The sequence below is a fragment of the Mycteria americana genome, chromosome 2 (genome assembly GCF_035582795.1).
Source record: "Mycteria americana isolate JAX WOST 10 ecotype Jacksonville Zoo and Gardens chromosome 2, USCA_MyAme_1.0, whole genome shotgun sequence".
Classification (NCBI taxonomy): Eukaryota; Metazoa; Chordata; class Aves; order Ciconiiformes; family Ciconiidae; genus Mycteria; species Mycteria americana.
Window position 1 is genome coordinate 150,295,771 of NC_134366.1, and position 27,875 is coordinate 150,323,645.

Here is a 27,875-nt window from a genome sequence, read left to right on the forward strand (position 1 = left end):
GGCTTGTTGGTCATCCGAGTGCTGTGCTATTTGCCTTCAGTGTGTCACTACAAATTCAGTATCTCAGTATCATATCCAGAGAAGGCTTGCAAAGTCCAAAGGGCATTTATGCCTCACCTCTCTTTATAAAGGAGGTTCTGAAATGTCCAGACTTGCCTCCCTTCCCCCCAAAGGGTTTTATGTAAGTTTGCTATCTAATACTGTAGGTTGCTATCTGGTACGTTAACGTAAACGACAGGAATAAAAGTGCATCAAAGATTGTTTTTACACTTTAATCTTTAGAAAAAATGGTTGCACATTTTTTGTACATGATTGAAGCGAAAGATACTGCACAAATGAAGTGAGACATTTCCCGGCAGGAGGAAGGTGTGGTTCTGTGAGATAAAAGGAAGGTATACGTTTTATCACTACTGAATTTGTCTGAAGATACATCTTATAACAAATCTCCCCTTAATGTTGTGAGGATCCATAAATTCAGGTCAAATTCCATAGCCAGCCAATCTGCATTTTAAATAATGGTGTGGTTAATAAATAGAAAAAAGATCAGAGAGCTATGATGTAGCAAGTCCTCTGAAAGTCTCTTAATGGCAGTTAATAAAGAGAACTTCAAAATCAATACATGACTTTCCTGGAAGCCAATGTAAAGTCATTAAAACAGGAGTAATATAATGTAAGCTTGTATGCCTGCAAGAATTCAAGCGTTCGCATCCTGGGCACTTTGTGTCTGGGGAAGAAGATGATTGTAACTTCTGTGAAGCAAAGCAACGTGTTACAACACTCTTAATTTCTGCGAAACAAGAGCTTTCACAAGAAATTGAAAATCATTCCCTCAAAGTAACTATATCATCTTGGCACCATTTCACAAAAAGTTGCATTCTCTCCCTGACTGGCTGCAGAGGGACAGACCGTTTCATTTGGTCTTGAGAAAACCCACTACTGTCTTTCCTTTGTAGTACCTGAAATGAAATCCATGAAGAGTCAGGCACAAAGACAAGCCCTCCTGTGAATGCTACAGATTGTTTTTCATTGTATTGTTAAAAGTCTTTCATTTCCAACCTCTCCCCATTTCCTAGACCTGGCTACCAAAGACCAACAAGACCTCAAACCAAACAAGCGTTTAACACAACAACAACAAAAGCCCAACTGGGTTTTAAGACTTGAAAATATTTTTCTTTCCTTGTTCAAACAGCTATCTAATTACCTTCAAACACAGGCAGTCTCTGTGGTTCAAGCTGTTTACATCAAGAGACTCCTCTCCATCTCCATCTTCCAGTAAAGCCTTCTGAACACCTGATATTAACTGTAATGTATTTACGCAGCTTTGTGGTGTTTTGTTCTGGTGCAATGTAGCATGGTTTCACTAGCAACTGGCAAAGCTCTTGGGAGTTTCTTTTTACAGTATTTTTTTGCAATTTTTTCTCCTCCGTGTTGATTCCTTTGGGTTTGAATGGGGACAGCCTGCAAACATTCCTGTTTCCTACAACTGTGTCATAGGAAAAAAAAATTAAAAATTAAAAATAAAAAAAACCACAGAGAAGAGCCTGTCCCTTGAGATTTCCCTATAGTCGTGTGCTACATGCTTGGACTTACATTTAGGCGCTGAACCGGAGCTACACAAGTATGGATGGGCTCAGAAAGGATCAACGTTACAGCTCATGAGTCAGTGACTTGCCTGCATTGGTCCTCAGACTGAAGGAGCTTCCATGAAGTCATTCTGCTGCTATATTCTCCTCTGAATTTTGAGTTTGAAGAAGCTCCATACCTCTCAAGGAAAAGTCAGTTATAAAACTGCCGTTTCTCTTGGCTTCATGTTGAAGATATGGTGGAAAAACTAAGTTCCTCAGTCAGTGTAAAAGTTGTTGCTATATACAGACCTAGTTTTGAGTAAAGGCATAGGAAGCTTAGGAAACCTGATAATGAAATATATATTAAGGCACAAAGCCAGTTACATTCAATATGATTTCAGGTTTTATTGAGAAGACCCTATAATGTGTTTTATGGAGCGCATAAAGCTGACAATGTAATAAAACACGATGAATGCACGCAGGTAGGCTAGCTCCACTCATTCCCAAATTCAAATAGACAGACTGTTACACCTTCTCCACACAAGATCCTGCACCAGTGCGGTGTAACACTCAAAGTTACACTGACCTACAGAAAGTGATGCAAAATCATACTAACATCGCTGAAACCAAAAGCTGAGTGAGTTGTATCCATTTGGTGGTATCAGCTTACACCACTGCAAGCAGGCACTCATAACTGAAGTTGCTTTTGACCCAAGATTTTGCACTTACTTGCAAAGCAAATTGTAGGTTAGTGGTGCAGCTTTCTGTTGCTGATAAGCCCTAAGGCTGCTGGCTGCTGGTGTGCTCGTGGTCTGCGTCACTGGCTGCCCGTTCGTGGGTAGGAGTGCTTGTGTTTGATCTGCAAACACTGATGAGGTTGAAACAGCTATACTACCAGCAAAAAGCAATCCGAAACCGTCCCTGGCAGCACTGAGAAAGGACCACTGGTGTGGGTGCCCGTGGCCTGGGTTGTTTCTGAAACAAGAAAAGTTGATTCCAACATTATTTCTCCACCCAGTTCATCCAACCTCTGTCTGAACAAACAAAGTAACGGTTGGCAAGAGGGGATAATTTCCAGGTGTGTTATCTGGGCATCCTGGACGTGAACAGCATCCAAGCGGGTGTTCAATGGTATAGCTGTGGTGAAGCAGGGACTCGGCATTTGCGCTCTCCTGCTTGCGGTGTCTGGGCAGCGCTGGAAGTGGAAACTCTCTGAAGAGCCCACAGAGAGCGTGCAAATGCTGTTTGCCACCAAGGGCCAACCACCGTAGCGCACCAGGGCTGCTGAGTATGAGTTTATGGGCTTCTGGCCAAGGGACTTCTTTTCCCACGGGCGAGCTGCTGCTGCTGCTGCTGCTTTGGCTCTGCACAAGGGTGTAGTGACAGCCGTTGGTCCTTCCCCTAGTCCTGAGATAACCTGTGTCATCACCGTGACAGATCAGCTGGTAAAGCGTTACTGCAAAGTGCACTTGTGAGAGACCGCCCCGATCTACCCGTTCCTAATCTGAAAACTATTCCTTGGCATCGTTTCTTCTCCAGCACTGGTAGGGGACTCTGCCCTGTGCAGTTTTGTACACAGAGAAATGGAAGTGAGTTGAAATGGTTACTTCAGGTTAATCTTTGTTTACTGTTTTGCTTTTTTAATAGAAAAACAGTTGCACGTGGTCTTCAGGAACAGCTCTCATGATATTAAAGCAAATAAAGCTTCTTTGCCACCAGAATAAAAAGACCTGGATGTGAAAGCATTTCACGGGTCACACTGGGCTGGGAGAAGAGGCAGTTACTGAGAGCCACATAGAGGGAGATCTATTTAGCTCTGTTACATCAGTGTTAATGAAGTATATAGCAAAGTATAAAAGTACTCTGTATTTGTAAGGATGCTGTAAGATGTGAGTTTGTTATATCAGACATATTACATGGAAAACGCAGGTTTTGCTTGCAAATGCATATTACAAAGATAATAATGTTTTTGATCCTGTGATAAAAGTCATTAGAGGTACAAAGAAGGTATCTGGAGGCACATTCCTGACTTACAGTTACTGGTACATATATAGGGGGGATGTAACATCTACAAAAAATCAGATCATACAATTCTAGAAGTTACTAATTGCACAGCTTGCTTTAATTTAAATGCATTCAAAAAACATTTTTTTGTAAGGACATCAAAATAGGGTTACCCTTTTTTTAATGTATAGGAAGGAAGTAGTTCAAGGTATGTAGCAGCTGTTTCGATTGACCTAGTAGACTTTTTCCCATGTGTAAAAGGCAGCGTAGAAAATAGAGAAGTTCTGGCAAGAAGCAAACTGGTGGGGACAGGCATTGTGAAAAGGAGTCTAAATGGGGAGACAGAACTGAGTTTATTTGTCCAGCTCATTTAGTTCCCCCAAGCTACCGACTCCTGCTCTGGGGTAAATAGAGCTGTGGTTTAGGAGCCTTTCAGTCTTTGTTGCTCCCCGTGTGAGCAGGAAAGAGCCAAGAGCATGGCGGAGCCCTCAGCAGCATCCCCGTGTTCAGCTGCACCAGCACCACGTTTGGGTGGTTTTTCACATGCACGAGAGGGAGAGCGTTTCCCTTCCACCGTCTGCGTTTGGCTTTTTCTCCTATCATCAGAGTCATTGAGGGACATATCAGTATCAGCTTAAAGGACAATTGGTCACTGCCAGCTAAAAGAAAACCAGGCTGCAGTGAGAGCTGATCGCTGTGTTTAATCTAAGTAACTCCGCAATTTTTCGTTCTTGTTGTACTTGCACCTAAAAGATGCTGTAAAAATTGCAGGATTTTGACTTCTTTCAGTTCCTTTTGCAGCACTTCAGAAGGAACAGAGCAGAGCCCTCCCTGCAGCTTTGTTCCCCTTCACTGAGAGAGGCCTAATCTCACTGCATCATCTAAGAATTATTGCACTGTCAGCAACGAATAATGATTCTCAAGCAAAAAGCTTTCCTTAATGCAATCTCCTAGAATTCAGGTTGTCTCAAAATCCAAAATTTGTCTCAGTTTTTGGATTGCCTACACATTTAAAAACAATTCTGAGGTTTTAATTTATTTGAGAAGTATCTGAACGCACAGCAACACTTCATTTGACCTGTGTGGCAGTTGGAAATACAGGCAGATCTTACTGGGGATGTAGAAAACGTGATGTTTCACACGCGCACCCAAATCTAGGCAGTAAGTGCCAAATGACTGATAAATTATTTAAAGAAGGAACAAGTGGTATTAATTATAATTAAGTAAATGGACCCAGAGTGTGTTAATAATGCCAAATGTTAAAAATTAGCTGGAATCTGGTGTACAGAGTGAATATTTTTGCTTGGCTGGCTATAGCTTATTTTGCAGTCAGGAATGCCAAGCGACTGACCTGGTAAAGGTTTCTCTCCCTACTCATCCTGTCCAACTTCTGACAATATTTTTTGTTTGTTTGTTTATTTTTCACAGCTCTAACACATTGATTGCATTAGGGAGGGTATTAAAGATCTTGGCAGAATTAACCCAGGCTTGTCTTTTCATACCGCTCCTACCAAAATGCATTGAAAGTTAAAGTAATTTGAAACAATAAACTTTCATCTCCTTCCCACACCTGCACTCAAAATTAGAGTAGATCTGCAGGTCCTAATTATTATAATAAGCTGCAATTCATGTAGCTGCCTGTGAGTCACCTGTAAAACTTTGAGTTCTCTGGTACAGTAAGTCTGTGTAGGTATGTGCGCGTAAATGCCATGCAGAAAATCCAGCACTAGCAGTATTAAAGTTGTGAAAGCAAGAAAACACCCTTTAAACTCAAATGATCATCCTGGACCTGTGTTTTGTGTGCTTGCTATATCAGGCAACCCCCTGTGCAAACAGGAATTGCATGTACTATTGGCTATACCTGTAAGTAAGCGGATGTGATATAAGCTAAGCTTCCAGTTTGCACCTGGCGTCCAGAGCTAGCCCTGGCTTTTTTACTTAGACAAATATTTCATTAACTTCAACAGGACCTCAGCCCAACCTTAGCATCAGGCCTTGGCTTTTAAAACTGAAACTCCATAATTAAACATATAGTTAAAGATCCACTAACTGTTTGGGTTTTTTAAACTAACACACAAGGAATACTGATTAGAAATCTAAAATGCCATCGATTTGAACACTGTTTCAGGAACGATGAGTGGAAAAAAATTGCAGTGCAAGCTTCACACTGTGTACTTCCTGGCTTGCACAGTACTTGCCTATAAAGAGAAATTGCTGTGGAATGACTTTCCTGCAAAATAGCTCCATTTTCATGCATTGTAGAGGTTCTTCATCTCCTCTTCCTGGGCTGTATTACTTTCCACCCATATGAATCCTTTTCAATTTGTAATTTCAGCGGGATCTCCATAACCTGTTCTAGTTTTATTTGTCAAGATACTCCTTTTCTTTTAAATGGTCTGTTAGTGAAATATCCCTACAAGATGATGTAAAATAAATTAACCTGATACCAGCTCATATTCTTGTATGTGAATGGCTAAGTTCAAGGCTGCATACCCTGTATGACATAAATATCCATAAATGGGTGTAAGAATGCAGTTTGATTACATACCACTTCAGAAAGCAAAGATGTTACAACTGGACCCGGTGGAAATTTTCTGCATGAATCATTTTTTTTTTCCCCCAAAGAAGGAGTGACATTTATGAAAAGAATTCATTTCCTTCTAAAGTTTGGGAGGGAAGGGGAATCCCCCAAAACAGACATTTAGGTATTTCCAAATTTGAGACTTAAATAGTTTTTATTCTTTCCTTTTTTTCCCCATCTTTCTTCTGTCATTGAATTTGACGGAGTAAATCTTTAGGCTATGAGATTCTGCTCTCTTTCATTCCCCTCTCCCTAACTTTTCAAACAATGAGGAAGTAGAAGAGAAAGCTGAATGGTAAAACTCTGATATTATCTGTTCTAATGTGTTCAAGAGGTAACTCACAAATTCATTTTCAAACTTCTCTTTTTTTTTTTATATTGGTGTGTGGTGTTTTCTTTTTAGATGGTACATTTCTTTGAAATTTTCCACTATATTGTTTTTTTCCTTTATTCAGCTTACCCTTTTGACAGTGTCTTGAAATATTGAAAAATAGCCTAGCATTAAATTACATGATGGTAAATTACAAATACAATACAGCGCATTACCAGTGCATTTAGAGTTACAGCAAATCTCTGAATTTTAAACTGCATTTCAATCATATTTACAGCTGTGATTTGAGTTGCTTCTGATAGGCTATACTTTTCCCTGTTTGTCTCTTGCGCTGCTTGTTTGCAGCCTGTAATTACAAGGTACGTTACCGTCTGCCTGGCTCAGCCGGGGTGGATCTGAGCGCAGCGCAATGGGAGCTGATGGCTGGTTCTCCAGCGCCTGAGCAGCCACAAACTTCAAGCTATTCCTGTTAGCTTTGCTCAGTATCCAATTCCTCGTCTATTGTGACCGGATGAAAAACACCCCAAACCACTCTCAGAACACCCTGCACAGCCTCTCCTCCTCTCTCCCTTCCTTCTCTCCCTGGGACTCCCTCTCCGTGCAAGCACTGGGGGAGAGCCCTGCACCCTCCTGCACTGTCCTGCCACTGAACACCTGCACCCTCAGGTCGGAACAAAATCATGCTGGCACAAACCGATTCAAGGATTTTTTTTTTCTTTTTTTTTTTTTTGACAGAGTCTGTGCCCTTTGCACACAGTACAGTGTATTTCCATAGATCTCCATGGCAGCTTATTGATTTCTGGTATAAGCGTAGCCTCAGTTTATAGCCCTTTTCTGTTTAACTTGGAGAAACAACCCACCTTAAAGGCTGTGTAAATTCCTTCAGAAATACCAGTGGATCAAATGAAAAGGCATAGTGTTGATTTATCCTATGGGAGAAACGGGGAAGGGACACGGGCTGCCTTCCCGTCCTCCGCAGAGGCACTGGGCACAACCCCTCTGCCTCTGAAGGGCTGGTCCTACCACCACTGCCACCAGCAGAGGCAAAGGCTTCAGCTGTGGCTCCTCTGGGAAGCGGACACCTTGTAGCCAACTATGAGAGAAGGCTGAGGAAGAAATTTATGAGCAGGAATCGTGCACAGAGGACTGAGCTGGACCATACAACGTGAGGGCGTGCAGTGTCCACATCGCCCCTTCTGGGTACCACCAAGCCCCCAAACTCCCTGCAAAGCCCTTCTCCACAGCTCCCCGAGTCTCTCTTGGCACAGGAAGCAGAAGCAGGACCTCAGCAACACACGCCTCTATCTGGACCTTAAAGGCGGTTGTTAGCCCTGTCTCAGCCAACAGCCTCTGCACTCCTCTCCCTGTCGCTGTCTGCACTTAAGCTCATGTTCCTGAAAGTTTGCCCAAATGTCTGCACCATACAAAATGTCCCAGTGCTCTTCCTGTGCAAAGGAAGGGCACTTATCCCAGCCCTGGGAGCCAAGCTGGACAGCTGGTGGCCACCAGAAGGCCCCAAGGTCCTTAGGCCCCCTGGGCTCTCCCACGGTCCTTCTGGGTGTTCCAGGTCAGTTTCCAAATAAAGGAGTTCCCCACTGATAGAAACAGCCCAAAATAAAAGCACATCCAAAACACACCTTAGGGCTTGTAGGGAAGTCCCTTGCCTCTGCCTGTACCCCAAGGTGTTTCCATTGCTTGAGTTCCTGGGCTCTCATGACAGTCTTCTGCTGAGGTTGGCCTTATGGCTGGTCCAAGGCAGGGCCCGAGGGGCTCAGTCATCCATAGGACCTTCGGTTTCAACTGGCTGACCAAAGACAATGCTCCAGGCTTTAGACGTCACCCATCTCCAGCCAGCAGCAGGCGAAGAGGAGATGGGAGGATGGGAGAAGCCTCTCCCTCCTCAGCACGATGGCTTCACCAGTAGTTGGTCACAGGAGGGCTGGAAAAGGAGACCTGTAGAGCAAGGGCATGCCAAATGTCCAAAAACTACTGCCACCCACAGAGGCCATTCTTTCCACCGGAGAGGAGCAAATGTGGCATTTTGAGATGAGACCACCTGTTCTGAACTGGATTTCTAACATGTACTGAAGACCAGGCTAACCAGTGCCTGGTTTTGAGATAAGACAGCACTTTTTGTTTGTTGTATAAGACCTTATACCTACACACCATTGCGGTTTATCAGCATTTGAGATGGTCAGAGCATGGGAAGGGGAGGCCAGGATGTGTCAATAGGAGTCAGAGACGCCAGTACAGCCAGGAGGACGGTCCATGTGCAAACCTGGCTGCTGTTGGGGTACTTCTGCATGCTGTCTTCTGGAGATTCAAGATCAAAAACGGGATGGTGGGCAGTCTTGCAGAGCTGGCCAGTTCCAGCATTTTCTGGTTTGCAGACATAAGTGCATTGAGGTAGCTCACACGTCACTTCTGTGAAGCAAGCATCACCTGGAACTCCTGTGTGGTGGTGGAGGGGGCATTTTTCTTCCAGGCGTTCTGCAAAGGGGAGGCCGAAAGGGCAGACTCTGTCGTGACACCCTCAAGAGCATGGTGAAGACAATGTGTTGGGTTTGGCCTCCGGGGCACTCCTACAGCACAGCCACAGCAAAGCCGCGTCAGGGTGTGGGACGTGGCTTTGGGGTAGGGTGGGGAACACTTGAAATGATGGGTGGGACGTATCAGGGGTTGGAGGGAAGCTGTACAAGAGAGGAACAAGAGCAGTATTTCTTTTTAGGACTGTTACAGGTGCTGCAGAGGGTGAGCTCCTCTGAAAGGCATCTTCCACTAAAATGCTGATGAAGTATTTCAGAAGCAAGCTAATCCAAAAACCACTGGGAACTAGGAGATCCTTATGGACAGCCTACATTTTTATTTCACTGAGTACTTCAGTACCCAGATATCTCATATTTTCTTGACAGATGGGTAGTGGGATATGGATGGGCCACTGGAGGTGGAAGGAGATGCAGGTGGGGAGCTCAGCCAGGTGGCCAGCAGAGCCCTGTTCACTTCTGCTCCATCCTCTCCTGTGTGGCCACGGGCAAGTGGTTAACCTGGATCCCCTCCTCCCTTAGCTGGGGACACCTCACAGCAGGGTTATCAGTCTCAAGTCCTTCCTGCTTGTAGAAATGCAAACTATTTTTATTTCATGTCTGTAGGACGGCAGGAACCTTCACTGCTCTGTGAACGATACCAATGGTGGCTACATCGGGCTGCCTGAAATGTGGGTTGGTTGTTAACCACCAGCAGCGTTTATGAGAGATTTGCATCTTTGAGAACAGTTGAGCATTAAGTAAATCATAATTTATCCTCATAGTTCTTCTTTGGTATAATACATAGTTGTTTGTTGCTATTTAAAGATTTCTTTCAGTAAAATTATTGGTGAGGTGGATTCAGCTTAAAACAGCCAGCTGCTGTGAGGGTAAGCCATGAAGGGGAAAGCCAGTGGTTTCCCCGTCATCCCGGCGCTGTCCTTAGGAGGCAACTGGAGGGAGGATAGCCCCTTTCTCTGGCACAGCCTGATGCAGCAGGCCCACCCTGTCTCCTCACATCAGACCTTTACTTGTGCTTTGCTGGAGCCACTTCAGCCTTTGCCACAAACTTCATGCTGATGCCTCTCCTGGGGGATGGAGGGGAGGGGACCCTGGCTCGCCTGAGCATCCCCTAAACTGGCAGGGGAGGGACCTGCAGCATGGTGGTGCCCAGCCTGGAGTCCAGGGTCCCACTTTGGTGGCAATGGGCCAGGCTATGGAGGTCCTGGCCAGCTGCCTGGCACGGACGGCTCCCGGCTCCGTGCCATGCGCTGTGCAGCAGGGCTGGGGCTGGCAGGGGACATCTCTGCTCGGTGCCTGCAATGGTCATCTGCCTCTTGCTGAGCCGGGACTCATTTCTGTGGTGTGACATGATCCCTACTCATCACACAGGGGCCGTTATTAGCAACATAGCAAAAAATCTTCTTTCATAGATGGGAATACACACCTGGATGAGACCAGGAGGCTGCAAAATGCTTTTGGGCATCTTTGAGACAAAAAGTGTTAAAGCAGGGGCTGTTACCTGCTGGTGACAGGTAAGAGGACAGAGAGGGAACATAAAACAGGGAAAGCAGGGAAAATTACACTGGAGTGAGCTGCAGACACATGAGGAAATAGGTGCAGTGTTAGTAAAAGACAGATGCACCGGGGAGCCCAAAGCCTAAAAATCCCTTCATTATCTAGTTAAAGGCTCCAAAAAGCTGTGGCTAAAATGTGAGATAGCAGCCTAACAGGTCTGTTTATACAGACTTCTCTAAACAGTTCTCCAGTCAGATCTTTTGCTTCTGCAAAATCTTTCTTTTTCCCTTGTGTTTTGATTCCTTTCATCTTAAAGGACACCCTGCCATTTCCCAATCTGTAAATAAAACTCGCTATGATAAAGGTCACGAGCTCAGTCTCCGGGAAGAATTATCCCGCAATGAAAGGTAAAGCCAATTTGGGGGCTGCCAGTACTGCCCTTTGCATCCACCGCTGCCAAGGCCTGATGAGCATTGCCCAGCGCCTGGCATCTATTGAGCTAGCATGAATAGCAGGTCTTCCCCTTGCAATTATCCTGTGCTGCAAAAACAGGATTTGGGGAAATTTACTAAAGAGTCAGGAGAGACCGTCATGGTGGGCAGAGCTGACGAGCACCATCGCACCTAAGTTTTGGCTGGAATGGTGGAAAAAGTCCCTCGCAGGTTTGGTGTGGGTTTTGCTGCTACGCGTGGCGCGTGTCTGTATACTCGAATGCCTCGGTCCCTCCACTCGAAAGCCAGCTCCGTTGGCAACTCCTGCCTGAATTCCACGGGAAAATATTTGGCAAATCACATGCTGACATGTTTATCTTGTTAGCTGTCAGGATGAGTAAGTGTGCATACTGAACGCTATCATTCAGCTTGAATGGAGCAATAGCTACCACTCATGAAATCTGACAGAATAAATATATTTTCAAACATGATTTTTGTCAGACTCATATTAATCCTTTGTTGAGCTCCTGTCCTAAATGACCTTAAACAGACCCGTGCTCACTGGCAACCCCACACTCCAGCTTAGGGCTTGCATGGTGACTCTACACAGTCCAGCGGTGACAAAGTGACACTGTTGCCTGCTCATAAGTGACAGATTGAGTTAGCTTCTGCCCTGGCGTATATACATTTACATGTCTTCGAACATCTAATTACACTGAAGCATCCCACAGAAAGCTTGTATTTGTGCTTTTAATGCTAATCCAATAAAAAAGCAATGCGACCATTTCGAGATAATTATGGCATCAGCAACCCCCTGCCTGCTTTCAGGCAGGCATTCATGGGAACCCCTCGTGGGTGTTCAAACAGTGTGAGAAAATAGCGAGTGCATTGAATCTCATTTCTATGGCACAAATATTTCAGTGTGTTAGAGTACCTCAGAGCTAAGAAATCTCTGAAACATCAACATTTGGTTTCCTGCTTGATCTAAGCTGGCCTCGCCTGAGGCAGGGGCCGATAACATACTGCTCCGTTGTTTGCCAGAATTAAGAATAGACGAGCTTGTCTGATCAGCTCCCTCTCCGGCGATATCTAAGTGCCTCATTCACATTAAAAAGCATCAAGCTTTGGCCCATTTCCCTTCTGATATTGGCAGAAGGGCGAGCGGGAGGGGGAAAGGGTAGATTGAAGGTTTCCCCATCCCTGGGTTGTTTTGCTCTTTGCTTCAGCTTGCCTGCGAGGTGCTGGCGTACCCCGGTCCGTGGGGGGAGTTTGTAAAGGGACAGCTTGAAAAGTTCAGTGCAATGCTTGCACATGATGGAATGAGGCACTTAAAAGCCCTGGCCAGTCTTCTAGGGCTCCTAGTATCGAGCAGGTAAGGACAGGATTAAGTCAGAGGTCTGCGCAACAGCATAAGATCTGGAAATCAGCACAAGCTCTGGGAAGACAGAGCGGAGTTGCACAGCTCAGACAGAAAAATGTGGCACGCCGATGTGAAATGGCAGAGTGATGAAATCGGGGCTTTTAGCAGCACTATGCTCTATTTTAGCAGTGACAAAGACACGCCAGAGATAACTTATTTTTTCAGAACCAACCGCATTTCACATTCAGGGCACTTTAAGGGTACGAGACAAGCACCTGAAGTAAGGAAAAGCCAGAAGATGGTACCGGGAACCACAGCTCCTCCCCTTCCACACCTGCAGCATCTTCCGTGCATTACTGCCACAACCACAGACTACCTCTCCTCTGGGTCCCTGCCTCCTTTGCTGTGCAGGATAAATAATGCTGCCTGAAAGAGCAGCTGTTCAATATTTATTTTTGTCCACAGAGTTCAATGTGTGGCCTTGACTGGCTGTACCACACAGCGCTGAACCCTGCACCCCCCGGCTCCCGCAGCAAATTCAGCAGGGAGGCAGCAGCTCCCTTTGCGAGTTTTGCCTTGGCCCATGCTGTGTGCTGGAAGAGGTGGAAGGAAAGGATGTCCGTCCTTGGTATTTAACAACCTTGTGCTTTTGAAATACTATTCAATGTGAGGAGAGGCATTTGGTTTGGGAGGGGAGCTTTGCTGGTTTTGTTTGGAGTGGTTTTGGTGCTGAATGGTAAGTCATGGGAAAGGGAAGGTTCCTCCGTGCTGTCCCAAGGAGAGCATCCACGTGAAGCACAGCATTACTGGAAGCTCTGAGAGGCTTTCCACATTCGCCCACTTCAGTAAATCAAAGACAGCCCTGTCCCTCGCATCAGTGTGATTTGAATTGAGAGCAGCCGTGAGGAGAAGGGCTTGGGGGTGTTGGTCTATGAGAGGCTCATCATGACGTGGCAGTGTGCACTTGCAGCCCAGAAAGCCAACCATATCCTGGGCTGCATCAAAAGAACAGTGGCCAGCAGGTCGAGGGAGGTGATTCTCCTCCTCTACTCCACTCTCGTGAGACCCCGCCTGGAGTACTGCGTTCAGCCTCTGGGGCCCCCAACATAAGAAGGACATGGAGCTGTTGGAGTGAGTCCAGAGGAGGGCCACGAAGATGATCCGAGGGCTGGAGCACCTCTCCTGTGAAGACAGGCTGAGAGAGTTGGGGTTGTTCAGCCTGGAGAAGAGAAGGCTCTGGGGACACCTTCTAGCAGCCTTCCAGTACCTGAAGGGGGCCTATAAGAAAGCTGGAAAGGGACTTTTTACAAGGGCATGTAGTGATAGGACAAGGGGTAATGGCTTTAGACTGAGAGAGGGTAGCTTTAGATTAGATAAAAGGAAGAAATTCTTCACTGTGAGGGTGGTGAGGCACTGGAACAGGTTGCCCAGGGAAGCTGTGGATGCCCCATCCCTGGAAGTGTTCAAGGCCAGGTTGGATGGGGCTTTGAGCAACCTGGTCTAGTGGAAGGCGTCCCTGCCCATGGCAGGGGCGTTGGAACGAGATGATCTTTAAGGTCCCTTCCAACCCAAACCATTCAATGGTCCTGTGATTCTATGAAATTAGGGTAAAGTCCTGTGTAAGGTTTCTGCAGTAGATGACACCACGATTACCTCTTGTCCCCTTTTTCTCTCTGTTCTCAGCAAAGGGCAGTAAAATTATTCAGCTCAGCTTATGAACTGCAGGACCAAGCAGCACCTGTAATTTCACATCATTCAAACTATTCTTTATCTCTCTTGACACAAATGCCAGACCCTTGTGTGCCACTGAATGGGCTGCAGGCAAGAAACCGTGGCCGAGTGAGTTATGCCAGTAATCCTGAAGTCTGTCAGCCAGCACGGGCTTCCAGGGAAAGAGCAGGTTATGCTGGGACTAATCTGGGGAAAATCTGGTGTGAGAATCTATTTTTTAAGCTGAAGGGGCATTGGTTAATGCGTCTGCCTGAGCTCAGGTCAATTCTCGCTCCAGATTCAAGGTCTTACCTGGAATAAACCAGAAAGCAATAAAGCCTATTATTTCACAAAGGACTTCTATGACTAATTCATTCTCTTCTTCCAGTGGAATGACCTATATTTGCTTTTGATATGAAATTTTTCACAGGGAAAAATTTCCCCTTCAGTTGTGTTTTACTTGCATTCATTGCATGCATTTTACTGGCAGAAAAGTCTTCCTTTTAAAGTGCACCTTTTCTCTTTCTTTCTTTCTTTCTGTCCTCATTACTCCTTCAGAAAGCTCAGAAAATCTTTATAGAAGTACAGTCAGCTCACTGGCATTTGAAGAATAAGCATCTTCCCCACCAATGTAACATCTACATCTTCATTTGTAATTTAAGCCAGAAAAAAAAATCAGTCTTAAAATGCAGCTCCATATCTTGTTTTCCTGTTCCATGGTTAAGCCATCCCCAAGTCTTCACCCAGCAAGTCTTGTATCTATGTACCGCAGCTCATTTGAAGAACACCAGAGGGACCTGGTCCCGAGGCAGACTGACCCCTCAGAGCACACCAGGAGAGCTCAGTTGTTTTCTGGCCATTTCAGCAAACACCTGGAGAACATGGCCAGGCTGCCATCGCTTCTCTGGGGTGAGCGGGGCTTCTTCAAAATCCCACAGTGTAGCTCTTCCAACTTGAAGGAAGGGTGCATGGTGCAACTCATTCAACAATTATGTTCCTATTCTACACGACGCTCTGCAGGCGCGTGGTTCAGAATTAATCCCAAAGGCAGGCGTGCATTTCTGTTTCTTGTTCAGAAATATTCATAGCTAAAGGACTAAATAACAAAAAAGCACCCGCAGTACGGAAAGGGGAAGATGGATGTTCTGCTGGTGGGGAGAAGCCCCAGCTCTGCTGCCATCCTTTTAATGATATTGAGTTGATCTCTTCAGCTGTCCCTTCCTGCCTGTGCCTTTCTGAGGAGAAACCCGCGGTCACAGGAGGTTTCTGAAGGACAGAGAGCTTATCTGGGGCAGCCAGGGCAGGCCTGGTGTGCCAGGGCTGTCCGTCTTCCCAACAGGTGAGCGCTTTGCTCTCTGCAAAGGAGTAATCCAAATTCAGGCCACCTGCCTCAAATTCTCCAAGCATCTCCCACCTTTGGGCTTCTTGTGCTGAAAATGCAGTTTCTCTCAAAAAGAAGCAAATCTGTGGACCAGCAGAATGAATGTACCCATTGGGGTAAGGGCTGCGTCTCTCCATGTGCGCTTACAGCCTAATTAGTGGCAGCCTCAGCCGTGGTCTCTAACAACATCCCATCAGGTGAGCAGGTTAAAAGAAGTCATCTTTATGTCCCAAGTAATTTCTCTGACCAAAAGAGCGAGCTCCATTTGAAGCTTGTCAGGCCTTACAGGGAAAATGTAGCCACTCCAAGGAGAGCTTTTGGAGACACGGAAGGAAGGCTTGCGAGCCGGAGCAGCCAAGCGTTGCCATTAATATCCTCAGGCATCCACAGCTTCGGAGTCACCTCCCTTGTCTTTGAACTGTTTTACTGGTGCTGAAGCTGCATCTGCCCAAGATAAACTGTGCAGCCCTGATCTAGCTGTGGGGTCCGGCAAACTTCAGAGGGAAGCCATTGTCACGCTCTGTCACATTAATCTGGCTAGCAAGTGGACGCTGCTGCCAAAAATCCTTGTAAAATTTAGTCTAATTAGGTAATTTTACAAAGCTTACAAATGATGTGTGGTGGGGGTGCTTGCTTTTTTTTTTAAACCTGCTGGAATATAATGTCTTCTAACAGGGTAGTTATGGTTTAGTGTTACAGTCTTGCTTAGTTCGCTGAATCTTTGGGTTAATCCGTCAGCTGCCATTAATTTATGCAAACTGTGCAATCTGGAATATGTGGGACATTTTCATAGCAAGTCCTAAGCAAGGGAAAATTATCATTTTAATGTACATTTGGTGCTCCCCAAACTGACCACTGTTTTCACAAGTAGCCCGTGGTGTGAAGCGCCAAGGCTTGTACAAACGTGCTTTTGTACAAATCTAGGGAAAGCCAAGACACAATGAAATTCCAAGCAGCTGAGCTCAGCCAAGGCCCTCAGAGCTTCCCCCCACAGCTCTTCCAAAAAAGAGGCTCGAGAACCTGTGTCCTGCTGGCACGATCATCAGCAACATCGTGCAAGCACATCCTTAGTGCTTACCCACCGCAGGGATCTTAATGCTGTTGCTCTTCACATCGTCATTTTTTATAGGAGCTTCTCTTTTTCTTTTCTTTTAATTTTATTTCTTCTTTTCTTTTTTCTTTTCTTTATTCCTTTCTTTTTTCTTTCCTTTTTTCTTTTCTTTGTCTTGCACTCCAACCTAAACATACCAGGCAGAACCTCACTCAACTTGCTCCCACTGCCAAAGTGCGGGGCTATAAGCTCTTCAGAAGGGATAGGGCAAGGAAGGAGAGGCGGTGGGGTGGCTCTGTGTTAGGGAGTGTTTCGACTGTGTAGAACTCAGCGATTATGACGATAAGGTCAAATGCTTACGGGTAAGGATGAGGGGGAAAGCCAACAAGGCCGATATCCTGCTGGGTGTCTGTTATAGACCACCCAACCAGGATGAAGAGGCAGGTGAAGCACTCTATAAACAGCTGGCAGGAGTCTCACAATCGCTAGCCCTTGTTCTTGTGAGGGACTTCAACTTAACCGGACGTCTGCTGGAAATACAATGCAGCAGAGAGGAAACAGTCTAGGAGGTTCCTGGAATGTGCGGAAGATAACTTCCTCACACAGCTGGTGAGCGAGCCTACCAGGGGAGGTGCCCCGCTTGACCTGCTGTTTACAAACAGGACTGGTGGGAGATGTGGTGGTTGGAGGCCGTCTTGGGCTTAGCGACCATGATATGATAGAGTTCTCAATGCGGGGTGAAGTAAGGAGTGGGGTGAGCAAAAACACCACCATGGACTTCCAGAGGGCAGACTTTGGCCTGTTCAGGACACTGGTTGAGAGAGTCCCTTGGGAGACAGTCCTGAAGGGCAAAGGGGTCCAGGAAAGGCTGGGCACTCTTTAAGAAGGAAGCCTCAAAGGTACAGGAGCAGGCTGTCTCCAGGTGCCTTAAGAAGAACCAGTGGGGAAGATGACCAGCCTGGCTGAACAGGGAGCTTTTGCTGGGACTCAGGAAAAAAAGGAGTTTACCACTTTTGGAAGAAGGGGGAGGCAACTCAAGAAGAGTACAGGGATCTCGTCAAGTCAAGCAGAGAGAAGATAAGAAAGGCAAAAGCCCAGCTAGAACTCAATCTGGCCACTGTTGTAAGAGATAATTAAAAATGTTTTTACAAATACATTAACAACAAAAAGAGAGCCAAGGAGAATCTCCCTCCTTTACTGGATGGGGGGGGGGAAACATTGCCACCAAGGATGAGGAAAAGGCTGAGGTACTTAATGCCTTCTTTGCCTCAGTCTTTAATAGTCAGACCAGTTATCCCCAGGGAATTCAGCCCCCTGAGCAGGAAGACAGGGACAGAGAGCACAATAAACCCCCCATAATCCAGGGGGAAGCAGTTAACGACCTGCTATGCTACCTGGACACTCACAAGTCTATGGGGCCAGATGGGATCCACCCGAGAGTACTGAAGGAGCTGGTGGAGGAGCTTGCCAAGCCACTCTCCATCATTTATCAGCGGTCCTGGTTAACAGGGGAGGTCCCAGATGACCGGAAGCTTGCCAATGTGACGCCCATCTACAAGAAGAGCCGGAAGGAGGATCCGGGGAACTACAGGCCTGTCAGCCTGACCTCGGTGCCGGGGAAGCTGATGGAGCAGATCATCTTGAGTGTGCTCAACAGGCATGTGCAGGCCAACCTGGGGATCAGGCCCAGACAGCATGGGTTCATGAAAGGCAGGTCCTGCTTAACCAACCTGATCTCCTTCTCCTTCTCCTTTAGTGAATGAGGGAAAGGCTGTGGATGTTGTCTACCTGGACTTCAGTAAAGCCTTTGACACGGTTTCCCACAGCATTCTCCTGGAGAAACTGGCTGCTCATGGCTTAGGCGGGTGTACTCTTCGCTGGGTAAAGAACTGGCTGGACGGCCGGGCCCAAAGAGTGGTGGTGAATGGAGTTAAATCCAGTTGGCAGCCAGCCACAAGTGGTGTTCCCCAGGGCTCAGTTTTGGGGCCAGTCTTGTTTAATATCTTGATCAATGGTCTGGATGAGGGGATTGAGTGCACCCTCATTAAGTTTGCAGATGACACCAAGTTGGGCAGGAGTGTCGATCTGCTTGAGGGTAGGAAGGCTCTGCAGAGGGACCTGGACAGGCTGGATCGATGGGCCGAGGCCAATTGTATGAGGTTCAACAAGACCAAGTGGTGGGTCCTGCACTTCGGTGCACAACAACCCCATGCAATGCTCCAGGCTTGGAGAAGAGTGGCTGGAAAGCTGCTCAATGGAAAAGGACCTGGGGGTGCTGGTCGATAGCCAGCTGAACATGAGTCAGCAGTGTGCCCAGGTGGCCAAGAAGGCCAATGGCATCCTGGCTTGTATCAGAAGTAATGTGGCCAGCAGGACTAGGGAAGTGCTTGTCCCCCTGTACTCAGCACTGGTGAGGCCACGCCTCGAATCCTGTGTTCAGTTTTGGGCCCCTCACTACAAGAAAGACATTGAGGTGCTGGAGCGTGTCCAGAGACGGGCAATGAAGCTGGTGAAGGGTCTGGAGAACAAGGAGGGAATGAGGGAATGAGGAGCGGCTGAGGGAACTGGGGTTGTTTAGCCTGGAGAAAAGGAGGCTGAGGGGAGACCTTATTGCTCTCTACAACTACCTGAAAGGAGGTTGTAGTGAGGTGGGTGTCAGTCTCTTCTCCCAAGTAACTAGCAATAGGACGAGAGGAAATGGCCTCAAGTTGCATCAGGAGAGGTTTAGATTGGATATTAGGAAAAATTTCTTTACGGAAAGGGTGATCAAGCATTGGAACAGGCTGCCCAGAGAGGTGGTGGAGTCACCATCCCTGGAGGAGTTCAAAAAACATGTAGATGTGGCACTTCGGGACATGGTTTAGTAGGCATGGAGGTGTTGGGTTGATGGTTGGACTAGATGATCCTAGAGGTCTTTTCCAACCTTAATGATACTATGATTCTGTGATTCTGTGGTCATCAGCTGCCATTGTTCCCAGCTATACTCTCCTAAATTTTCCTTGCATAAGGCATAAATGTCATGTTAGATTTGAGGTTTGGCAATACTGTTAGTATTTCCTTTCAGAAAAAAGAAGGAAGCAGCATGCTCCCACCGTTTCCAAATCTGTAATGTTTTTCTGAGCGATAGTAAGGGCCATTAGTGAGGGGGGAAGTTTTGAAATGACTGCTCACCTCTTGAAAGACAACTACCACCACTGGTGTTCAAGTGGAAACTTAACAAGGAGTTAATACAAAAAAAAGAAATCTTTCTCTTCCAAATCAGGGGATAGTTAGTGCTTTACTCACTGAGCCATTCTCACACTTTGAGCATGTGAGAAACCCCTGATGTCTTGGAGGAACCGCCATGACTGCAGCTGCTGGAGGTGTGCTTGAGATGACTTTTGGCACTTTGCTGCCCTGAGTGCCAGGAGCAAAGCCATCATGCAGGGGGAGATGAAACCTGCCACCCACTTATGCTGCATTTTCACAGTGTGCCACCTCTAAGGAGAGACCAACCACTCCCAGAGCACTTTGTGGGGCTGTGCAGTAATCAGACCTTGGGTTTGAGCTTTTTTTCTACTTGTTTTTAATAGTTTGCTGAAGTTGATGTAATCTGAAACAAGTCTCCCACTCTTTGCCTGCACTGGACTATCACCGGCAGCAATGGGCTGGAGTCCTGCTGTGCCTGTAAGGCGTCACCGAACTGCTTGCAGAAATTGCAGCCCAGCCCAGTTCTCACTAATACTGGTTTCAAACAAGTGCAGTGCTGCTGGATTCAGTGCAATAAATCTTCGTCCTTCTCAGTGTGAGGGAAGGATGTTCACTGAGCTGCTGTGGGTGTACCATAACTGTCCTTGCTCTTATCCATCTGCTGATAAGAATTACGCTGTGTTTGTCCTCATTTACATCTGCCTCGTGACCTCCCTGCCATCCCAACCTGCTTGGGTTTGGTTTTGGCAATGGAAGAGACTGTTCTGCCCCAGGCAAGGAGAGAGCTGGAGGCAGCTCTGGCCTGGGGCTGGGATTTCTCATTGCAACCCCCTCCGTAACTCTTGTTATGTGCCCACAGCCCTCCATAACTCTTCATCACCATAGTACGGATGGATTTGCTAAGCTATTTCCTCTCTCCTTGTTGCCCTTCTGTAAAACTGCAAAATCATTAACATGTTAATAATTTTGTAAATTGGCAAGGACATTTTAATTGAATTTGCTCTCCAAGTGGATATGGAGAAGGAGAGCAGTGTTAAAGCAGTTAGGAATGAAAGAAGTCTATTAGATTTGGTTTTCCCTCTGGGACACTCACTAAATATAAAATCGGATTCCACTTGTTGGTAGATCGGTGGCCATAGAGAAAACAGCAATAGGTGTTTTCAGGTGCCTTCACAGGCCACTAGCTTCATTGCAATGAAGACCTCAGACACCCGTTGAACAAACGGGAGGAGAGTCAGCAGTAAGTGAAACCAAATTATCTCCACAGACGATGGTCCTGGAGCCCTCTGTTTGGGAGCCATTAGCCTTGTGCCCTCAGTCCTCCCCGAGCATAAGCAATGGTGGTCTCCTGGCGGTCTCCTGGCCATGGCAATGAGGCTTGAATGTGAATTAGGTCTGAGCCAGAGTGCAGGTGTCGGAGAGCTGCAGTTGTCCCCAGTGCTGCAGCTTCGGGCCTTGGTGCTGGGCACGGGCTCCCTCCGTCACGGCTTTACAGCATCCCTGTCCCCACGGCCTCCCTGTGTGGCTGGCCAGAGTGCTACGCTGACTGAAGGGAGCTGTCAGTTTACTTTGTGATTTCCACGAGCAACTGTTAATCATCCTGTTTCTCTTAACTCTGTTATTTTCAGAGGCGCAAAAGGAACATTAAACAAATAATAAACTTCTTACAACTAAGGAGGATTAGAGTCAAATGCTCAAACAAAGGACAGCAGGGATTTAAGGAAAATTATATTTTCCATTTGTCTTTCTTCCACGCCAAACCCCAGGGCAACAATCTCAGACAGCACATTTTGCAACTTTAAAGGAACCTCAGCAGTTTTATTTCATCTCAAGCATGGTACAAGGAAAACTTGTGAACAGGGACCCAGACAAAGCCATTGAAGTTCAGTTCAGTCACGTGCTTTGGAGGAAAGCTGTGTGATACAAAAGGAAACATTTTCAAAATCATCTAAAAAATGACGTTGGAGTCCAACACCATGCTGGGGACCTGTCCTTTACAGCCACTTTGTGGCTTTTGGAAATGTTAACCATATAATTTTGTGTTGGTATTTCTCCACCGCTCAAGACTAGGAGATATTAAAGGAAAAGTGAGACGATCGCCCTCACAAAGCTCCCCTGACGATGGACGCAGCATCAGAGCCAGCAGGGGGGAAGCGGGAGGCAGCGAAGGAAATGCCTTTTCTCCTAGAGAGGGGCAACGTCTCACCCAAAACTGAAGCCTCCAGACCACCTACAAACATGCCCTTTCTGCAAAAGTCAGTCTGCACCTTATACTCAAAGGAATCCAGCTGGTTCCAGAAATGCCACATGTCAGCCCAGGAAGGATGTTCCTAAATAAATATATTTTTTAATAACTTCCAGCTTCAGCTGGTTACTGGTGGTGGATTGATATATTATTATGTCTCCATAGCTGAGGAGTTTTCAGTTATCATACATATGTCAACAGAAAGAGTAACAACTATGAATTATACATGATGGGGGGTGAATGGAGGATGATCTGGGATAACAATGAGTTGACAAAATGAGGATACTATGGAAGAGTTTTGAAATGGGCATTTACACACCTTCGTTTACTGCTGCCAGGTCTGTTTGTTGCCATTCTTACCCTGCCCCAAGTCTTTTCCGTGCACGATCCTGCCCAGCCAAGAGAAGTTCAAGGGCAACTGCTTAATGGCGCAAAAGAAAGTGAAAGAAGTGGAGAAAGAGTTTGAATACGTCCGATCCTGCCAAAAGGACAAGCTGTGTTCTGGAAAAAGAGATGCAGGATCACCAGCAAAAGAAAGAGATGCCTTCCTCATCCTTTCGGCCTGCAGGCTGCCTTAGTGCTTTCCTCCCTGCCTTTGCATAATGGCACCGGAAGCCTGTAATGTATTTATTACTGTTGGAAAAGCTGAGCCTGAACATGGGAGACGTGTGGGACGGTGGAGATACTACAGAGCAGAAACTGTGAATGCTGACACCGAGAGAGCTGCCAAAGCTTGCCATGAATAATGTAAGAATAGCTCCAGTCCTTTTCCTGCCCACGCGGGGAGGTTTGAATGAATTCAGCGCTAATGTGCTCTCTGAGAACGTACGCTGCCAACTGTATTTTCATGGGGTGGAGTGGGAAAACTTAAAATCAGCCATCAAAGTTAAACTGCTTCCCATTTCTCTGTAAGATGGTTACTGCTGAGCATAAATATGCATACAATGAAAATGGCCCTTTTTCTGGGCAGAAGGGCTACAGGTAACTTACAGTCAGTGCTGGATGCTGACAGTGCAGTGAGAACTTCCTCTACATCCCTCCTGCTGGCACAGCTCAACAGAGACGGTAGTCAAACCCACTGCTGCAAACAAATGGCTGTAGCTTCGTGAGCAGCACTTCTGCCGGTGCACACAGCGCGCGGCGTGGCGTGCCCCCGGCCCTGTGGCAGCACACCCACTATCGCACTCTACCCTGCTGCACTGGAGGGGAAAGAAGTGGAAAACGGCACAAAATGGAGAAATCGAGTAAGACTAAGGAAGGTAGCCCAGACGTCATCATTGGTGACATTGGCAGAAAAATGTTTGGGTTAATTGCTGTCATGATAATTGGCCAGCTGCTCCCAGGCTGAAGTACCCACGTTCTGGCCGTGCAGGGGATCAATCATATTAATGCAGTGAAACCCTGCAATGCTGCCTTCAGGGGTGTGCTACAACGGCACATGTAGGGAGGATTAAGACGGGAGGAAAAAGGTGGTGCTCTTCCTCATGGTCCCATGGATGCATTAGAAACTGTTATTTCTCAGTGTTTATCAGCTGGGTTATCCAGACAAATTGAGGAGGATTTGACAAAATTCTGCTCATTGTTCCTCTCCCTGACTAAACACTGTAGCAAATCCCAATAGGTTCGCACAGTTTAAGCCAAATCAGGGTTGAAGTGGTGCAATGATTTATTAATGATACGTAATGAACTGGCAATCATTGAACAATACGTTCAGGATCGATATCAGCCATACAACGGATAACCACAACACCAGCCACAAGAGGTAACATGCAACTACAAATTTCTAAACCCCCTTCTGTAACTGATCCCGACACGTGCCACACGCACACAGACTTGTGTGCACACACACATCCCCCTCCCAGGCTGTGGGGGTCACACCCCCCCTTCCTCGTCTGGGCATGCAGGACCCCTGCCCGCACACCCCTGCAGTGGGAGGTGTGGGTGCCCCAGCTCTGTGCAATCCTGCCCTGTCCCACGCCCCTGCCACCCCAGAGGTGGGCGAGTACCCCACCCTGGGAAGTGACCCCCCTGCACCCGGGGTGTAGGTTCCTGTGGTACAGGAGACACTTCAGGTTCCCCAGGACATCTCCACTGCCAACATCCATTTCACAGTGTAGACCTGTGATGGCAGAGGTAAGGTCGCTCATTTGCATGGCATCATGCAAAATCATTTCCTAGTTAGCACAAGTACATGATCATTAAGAAAGCCCAGGAACACTTTGCATTTGGGCTCTTGAGCATTGCAATAGAAGTGGAAGGGTAAGTGGAAGGGTTTACCAAATGATCTGCCGAGGAATAACTCCAAGGGCTGCTTTGTGCACACGCAACTACCCCTCCCAGCCTCAGAGGGAAAGACCTCTCCCTGCTGTCTACTCTTTGTGGTCTTTTACTTTTGTTTTGGTCCTACCCTTAAACTAGTCTCTGTCTCCATGAGACACGTGCTACACAAACTTAATGCTGAAGTGAAAAACTTATCTCTGTCTGCCTGAACTTCAAATCCTGTTACTGCAATATGACAACTTGGAAGGAGTTTCCTCATCAAGAACATAGTATAGGGCAATAGATAGTTGTGTGTCAGCATGTGTTGTGACTGTTTTGCTGTGTGTTGGTAATGGGCTTCTGTGAAAAGTCATCTTTTTAATGCTCTCTAACAGTCTTGAGAAAGTATTAGAGTCTTATGCTGAGGGGGTAAAGAAGGAAAGAGCCCTGACCTACCCACGGAGGTGAGAACATTGCCATTTGAGAGACTGTGAACTGATCTGACCCATATAAAATACCTTTCATCATTCATCTGTCATCTTTATGGATCCCTCCTTTCTGCTAATAAGTGTGTTTTCAGATCCTTGAGTTATGGATTACCAGCTTTTAAGCTCTGAAACCAAGATATATTTTAGCAGGTTTTAAACTATGGTATCTGATTCTTCAGGGAGCCCAGAGTAAGAAAGTCAAACAAACCAGAGCACAGTCCTTTCTGCAAAGACCTTGGATTGTGGTTAATGGAAACAGCAGAGCTTGCAATGCATGCGTACTGCTTTTTTTTTTAGAAACGCTTGCAGAAGTCAGCTCAGCACTATTTAGTATCAAGGTCTCCATCTTACTACTTGAATGAAGAATAAGAGGATAATGAATTTTGGAATTAAACTAAATTTTACAGCATGAGAACTCATGATGGAATAAAAGCTTGAATAACCACCTTCTTTTCCATAAGCCTTGGGTGGCAGGGAAACAACTTCAGCTCTGTCATTTTTCAGAAGGGAGAAGGGTCAATGAAGACTGATGGCTACTTCTGTATGCAGATCACATCTTACAAGAACAGGTAATTCATTAAATTTAATTTCAATTTTAATTTTAAATTTTTAATTCATTAAATCTTGGGTTTGATCCCAAGAAGGCAGGGGAGAGAAAACTCATTTTGTTTGTCTTTTTATTTCAGCTCTTGTGAGCTAATTGCATTGGAGGGTCTGAAGTAATTCAAGTAGTACCAGGAGCACAGTGGGTGAAGAGCATCATATTTCACGGACGAGAAGGAAGAAATTCACTCTAGGCTTGAGCCTTGGGGGTGGAAAACCAGGAGAAACACACAGCAGCCACTCCACTCTAAACACCCTGACTTATTTCTGTGCAGTGGTAGATGTTACTGCTTTTACAAATAGATACTAAAATTGAAAATATCTTTCCTTGTGTTCAGAAGAGAGTACTTGTTCTCTAATTCAAAGGAACTAAAGCAAACATAAAATATATTTCAATGAAGAGCTAAATCAGCAGTGCTATTAAACTGTTTGGGATTTGTACCTAGTCCTAGCCTGGGATTTAAGTGAATAATACGGTCCAAAGGAGCTGTTAATCTGAAGTCAAAGTGTGTATAGATGAAGCATTGCTTTACTTTTTAAGGAAAAGGTCCTACATTACAAAAGATTTGTTGACTCTTATTTGAATACTTTTGTAAAGTATTTTGTAAAGGCTGAAAGTGGTTGTCCAAGGAGAACCTGTAGTGTCCTGGTATCAGACAGTACTAGATTTGTAATAAAACCAAGGTATAATAGTACAAGGAAAATACCAAACAATTTTTAAAGCACTTGTTTTTAAAATATTGCTGCTTGCTTTTTATTCCACTGGGAGCAGCCAAAACACTTTTAATATACTCACTGTTTGGAAGCCAGCATCTCTAACTGTCCTAAAAGATAATCTGATGTGGTTTAAAATCCCATGCCTTGTTTCTGCACCAAAATTTGGTCAACCATACTTGGTCAAGATTTCTGTCATCTCAGTGTGTAAATGACTGTCTAGTCAGAAACACTTTTAAAAAGGGTTTTGGTACAAAGTTCAGATCACCTTCGGGATATCCCATGGAATAAATATAGAGACTTTCTGCTGATGTTAAATATACATCATTGCAGCTGATGGGCGGGTAGCAAAAGCTTTTGAGTTTCTGTCTGTATCAAATGTGATTTATGTGACCTCTTTAGAATGAAGCAGGCCCTGACCCCAAACATGATCTGAGCGTCTCTGACATCTTTACTTCAGGCTTAAGCTTCTTGTAAGCCCTCCTCATAGTTCTTGCTAGGACAGCTAACATCTGTCTGTATTAGTTCTATACATCTTCTATAGACTGAAATGCCACCAAGCAAGAAAAACAATTCTGTGCTTTGTCACTCGCACTTCTCTTCACTATGAGGCCTTTGAGTGATGCTTGGCTTTTGGGTATGGTTGAAAAGAAAGGAGTTCAGAAAGAGTTTGTGAGGCACATGAAGGGATGCTCTTGTGTCTTCTCAGTCTGCTGACATTAGTCTTCGAAAACTTGCTAGACTAACATCTGGATTGACAGACATGAACCCAGGAAATTGTGGGGCTGCTATTCATTCCAAAATTCAAACTGGAATTTCTAGCAAAAGGATTTCTAGGATGGACCCATGTCTAATTCAAAGTGAGCAGGCTCATGACTGTAAATAGTCTAATGGTATATGGCTGATGAATGACCAAGCAAGCATACTGTGGTCTTTTTATTGATAAAGTAAACTCAGTACTCTACCTTCTGGTTACACAAAGACCAGCCCTATCCCTCAGCGTCATACTACCTGATCATACGCTTAACTGAAGGAAAGAGCAGATAGAAGTCCTCGTCTCTCAATGATCCAAATATCCTATTTCTCAAATGTTTCAAATATCTTCTTTCCTCCAGGGCTTCAGTAATACTGGGATTTATTTGCAAACAGAATCCTAGTAATAAGCCTTACCACCAAATGCTATTTGCAGCAAAGCAAATATCTGTAATAAAATGCAGAGAACTAACCAAATTCTAAAAGGGAATAAAATTTATTTCAGAAGTTGAAAATAGCTGCTTTATGGAGTTCAGATTTATCTAGTGAAGTAAATCAATTTAATTTAGTAGGATTATGTGGCAGAAATATAGCCTAATACATCGAGGACTACCAAATGGTGATACTTACCAAAGACCTAATCTTTTGTTAATTTTCCTGATGTGTATTAACAAATTCTGTATTTTTTGCAAGCTATTTCTGGTATACTTTCTCTTTATACTGCATAATTGAAACCTCAGCCTTTCTCTTGAGCTAGCTACTTATTCATTTCTGGTGATGAAACAGCAGAACACCAGCAGCAATATAGATAGATTGTGACATATTTCTCTAAATATTGAAAACCAAAGTATATCATTCACAGCAAAAAAAGGCCTTTGTTTATGGTCTTTCCTTATTAAAAGCAATTACAAGTGTTTGCTTTACTGATGCTTTCCTGAGAGAAAGAACTGTTTGAAAGGGCACGTCTAGAGAGCTGAGTGATGTTCAGTGACAACAGGTACTCAAGGGATCCCCTGCAAAGGACTGGTGCCCATACTGGAATCATCCTTCTGCCCAATTCCACCCCTTTGCTACAAAACCGACGTGGCATTTCCAGGAACTGCGAATTGCATGTGTCAGCCTGAGTGTTCGTGTCCCACATCAGTGATTAAAGGCTAGCTGCGTGTGCCA

The 27,875-nt window shown here is 45.6% G+C and overlaps 1 protein-coding gene across 1 annotated transcript in view; it reads left to right on the forward strand.

The window, feature by feature from the left end:
• CPQ (carboxypeptidase Q) overlaps positions 1-25,496 on the forward strand; it is a 211,039-nt gene extending 185,543 nt beyond the window's left edge. Inside the window, exons 9-10 of the mRNA XM_075495001.1 lie at positions 25,140-25,204; positions 25,322-25,496. Of these exons, the coding sequence (XP_075351116.1) occupies positions 25,140-25,165 (26 nt within the window). The 3' untranslated portion in view covers positions 25,166-25,204; positions 25,322-25,496. The remainder of the gene's footprint in view (positions 1-25,139; positions 25,205-25,321) is intronic.
• The last annotated feature ends 2,379 nt before the right edge of the window (positions 25,497-27,875 follow it).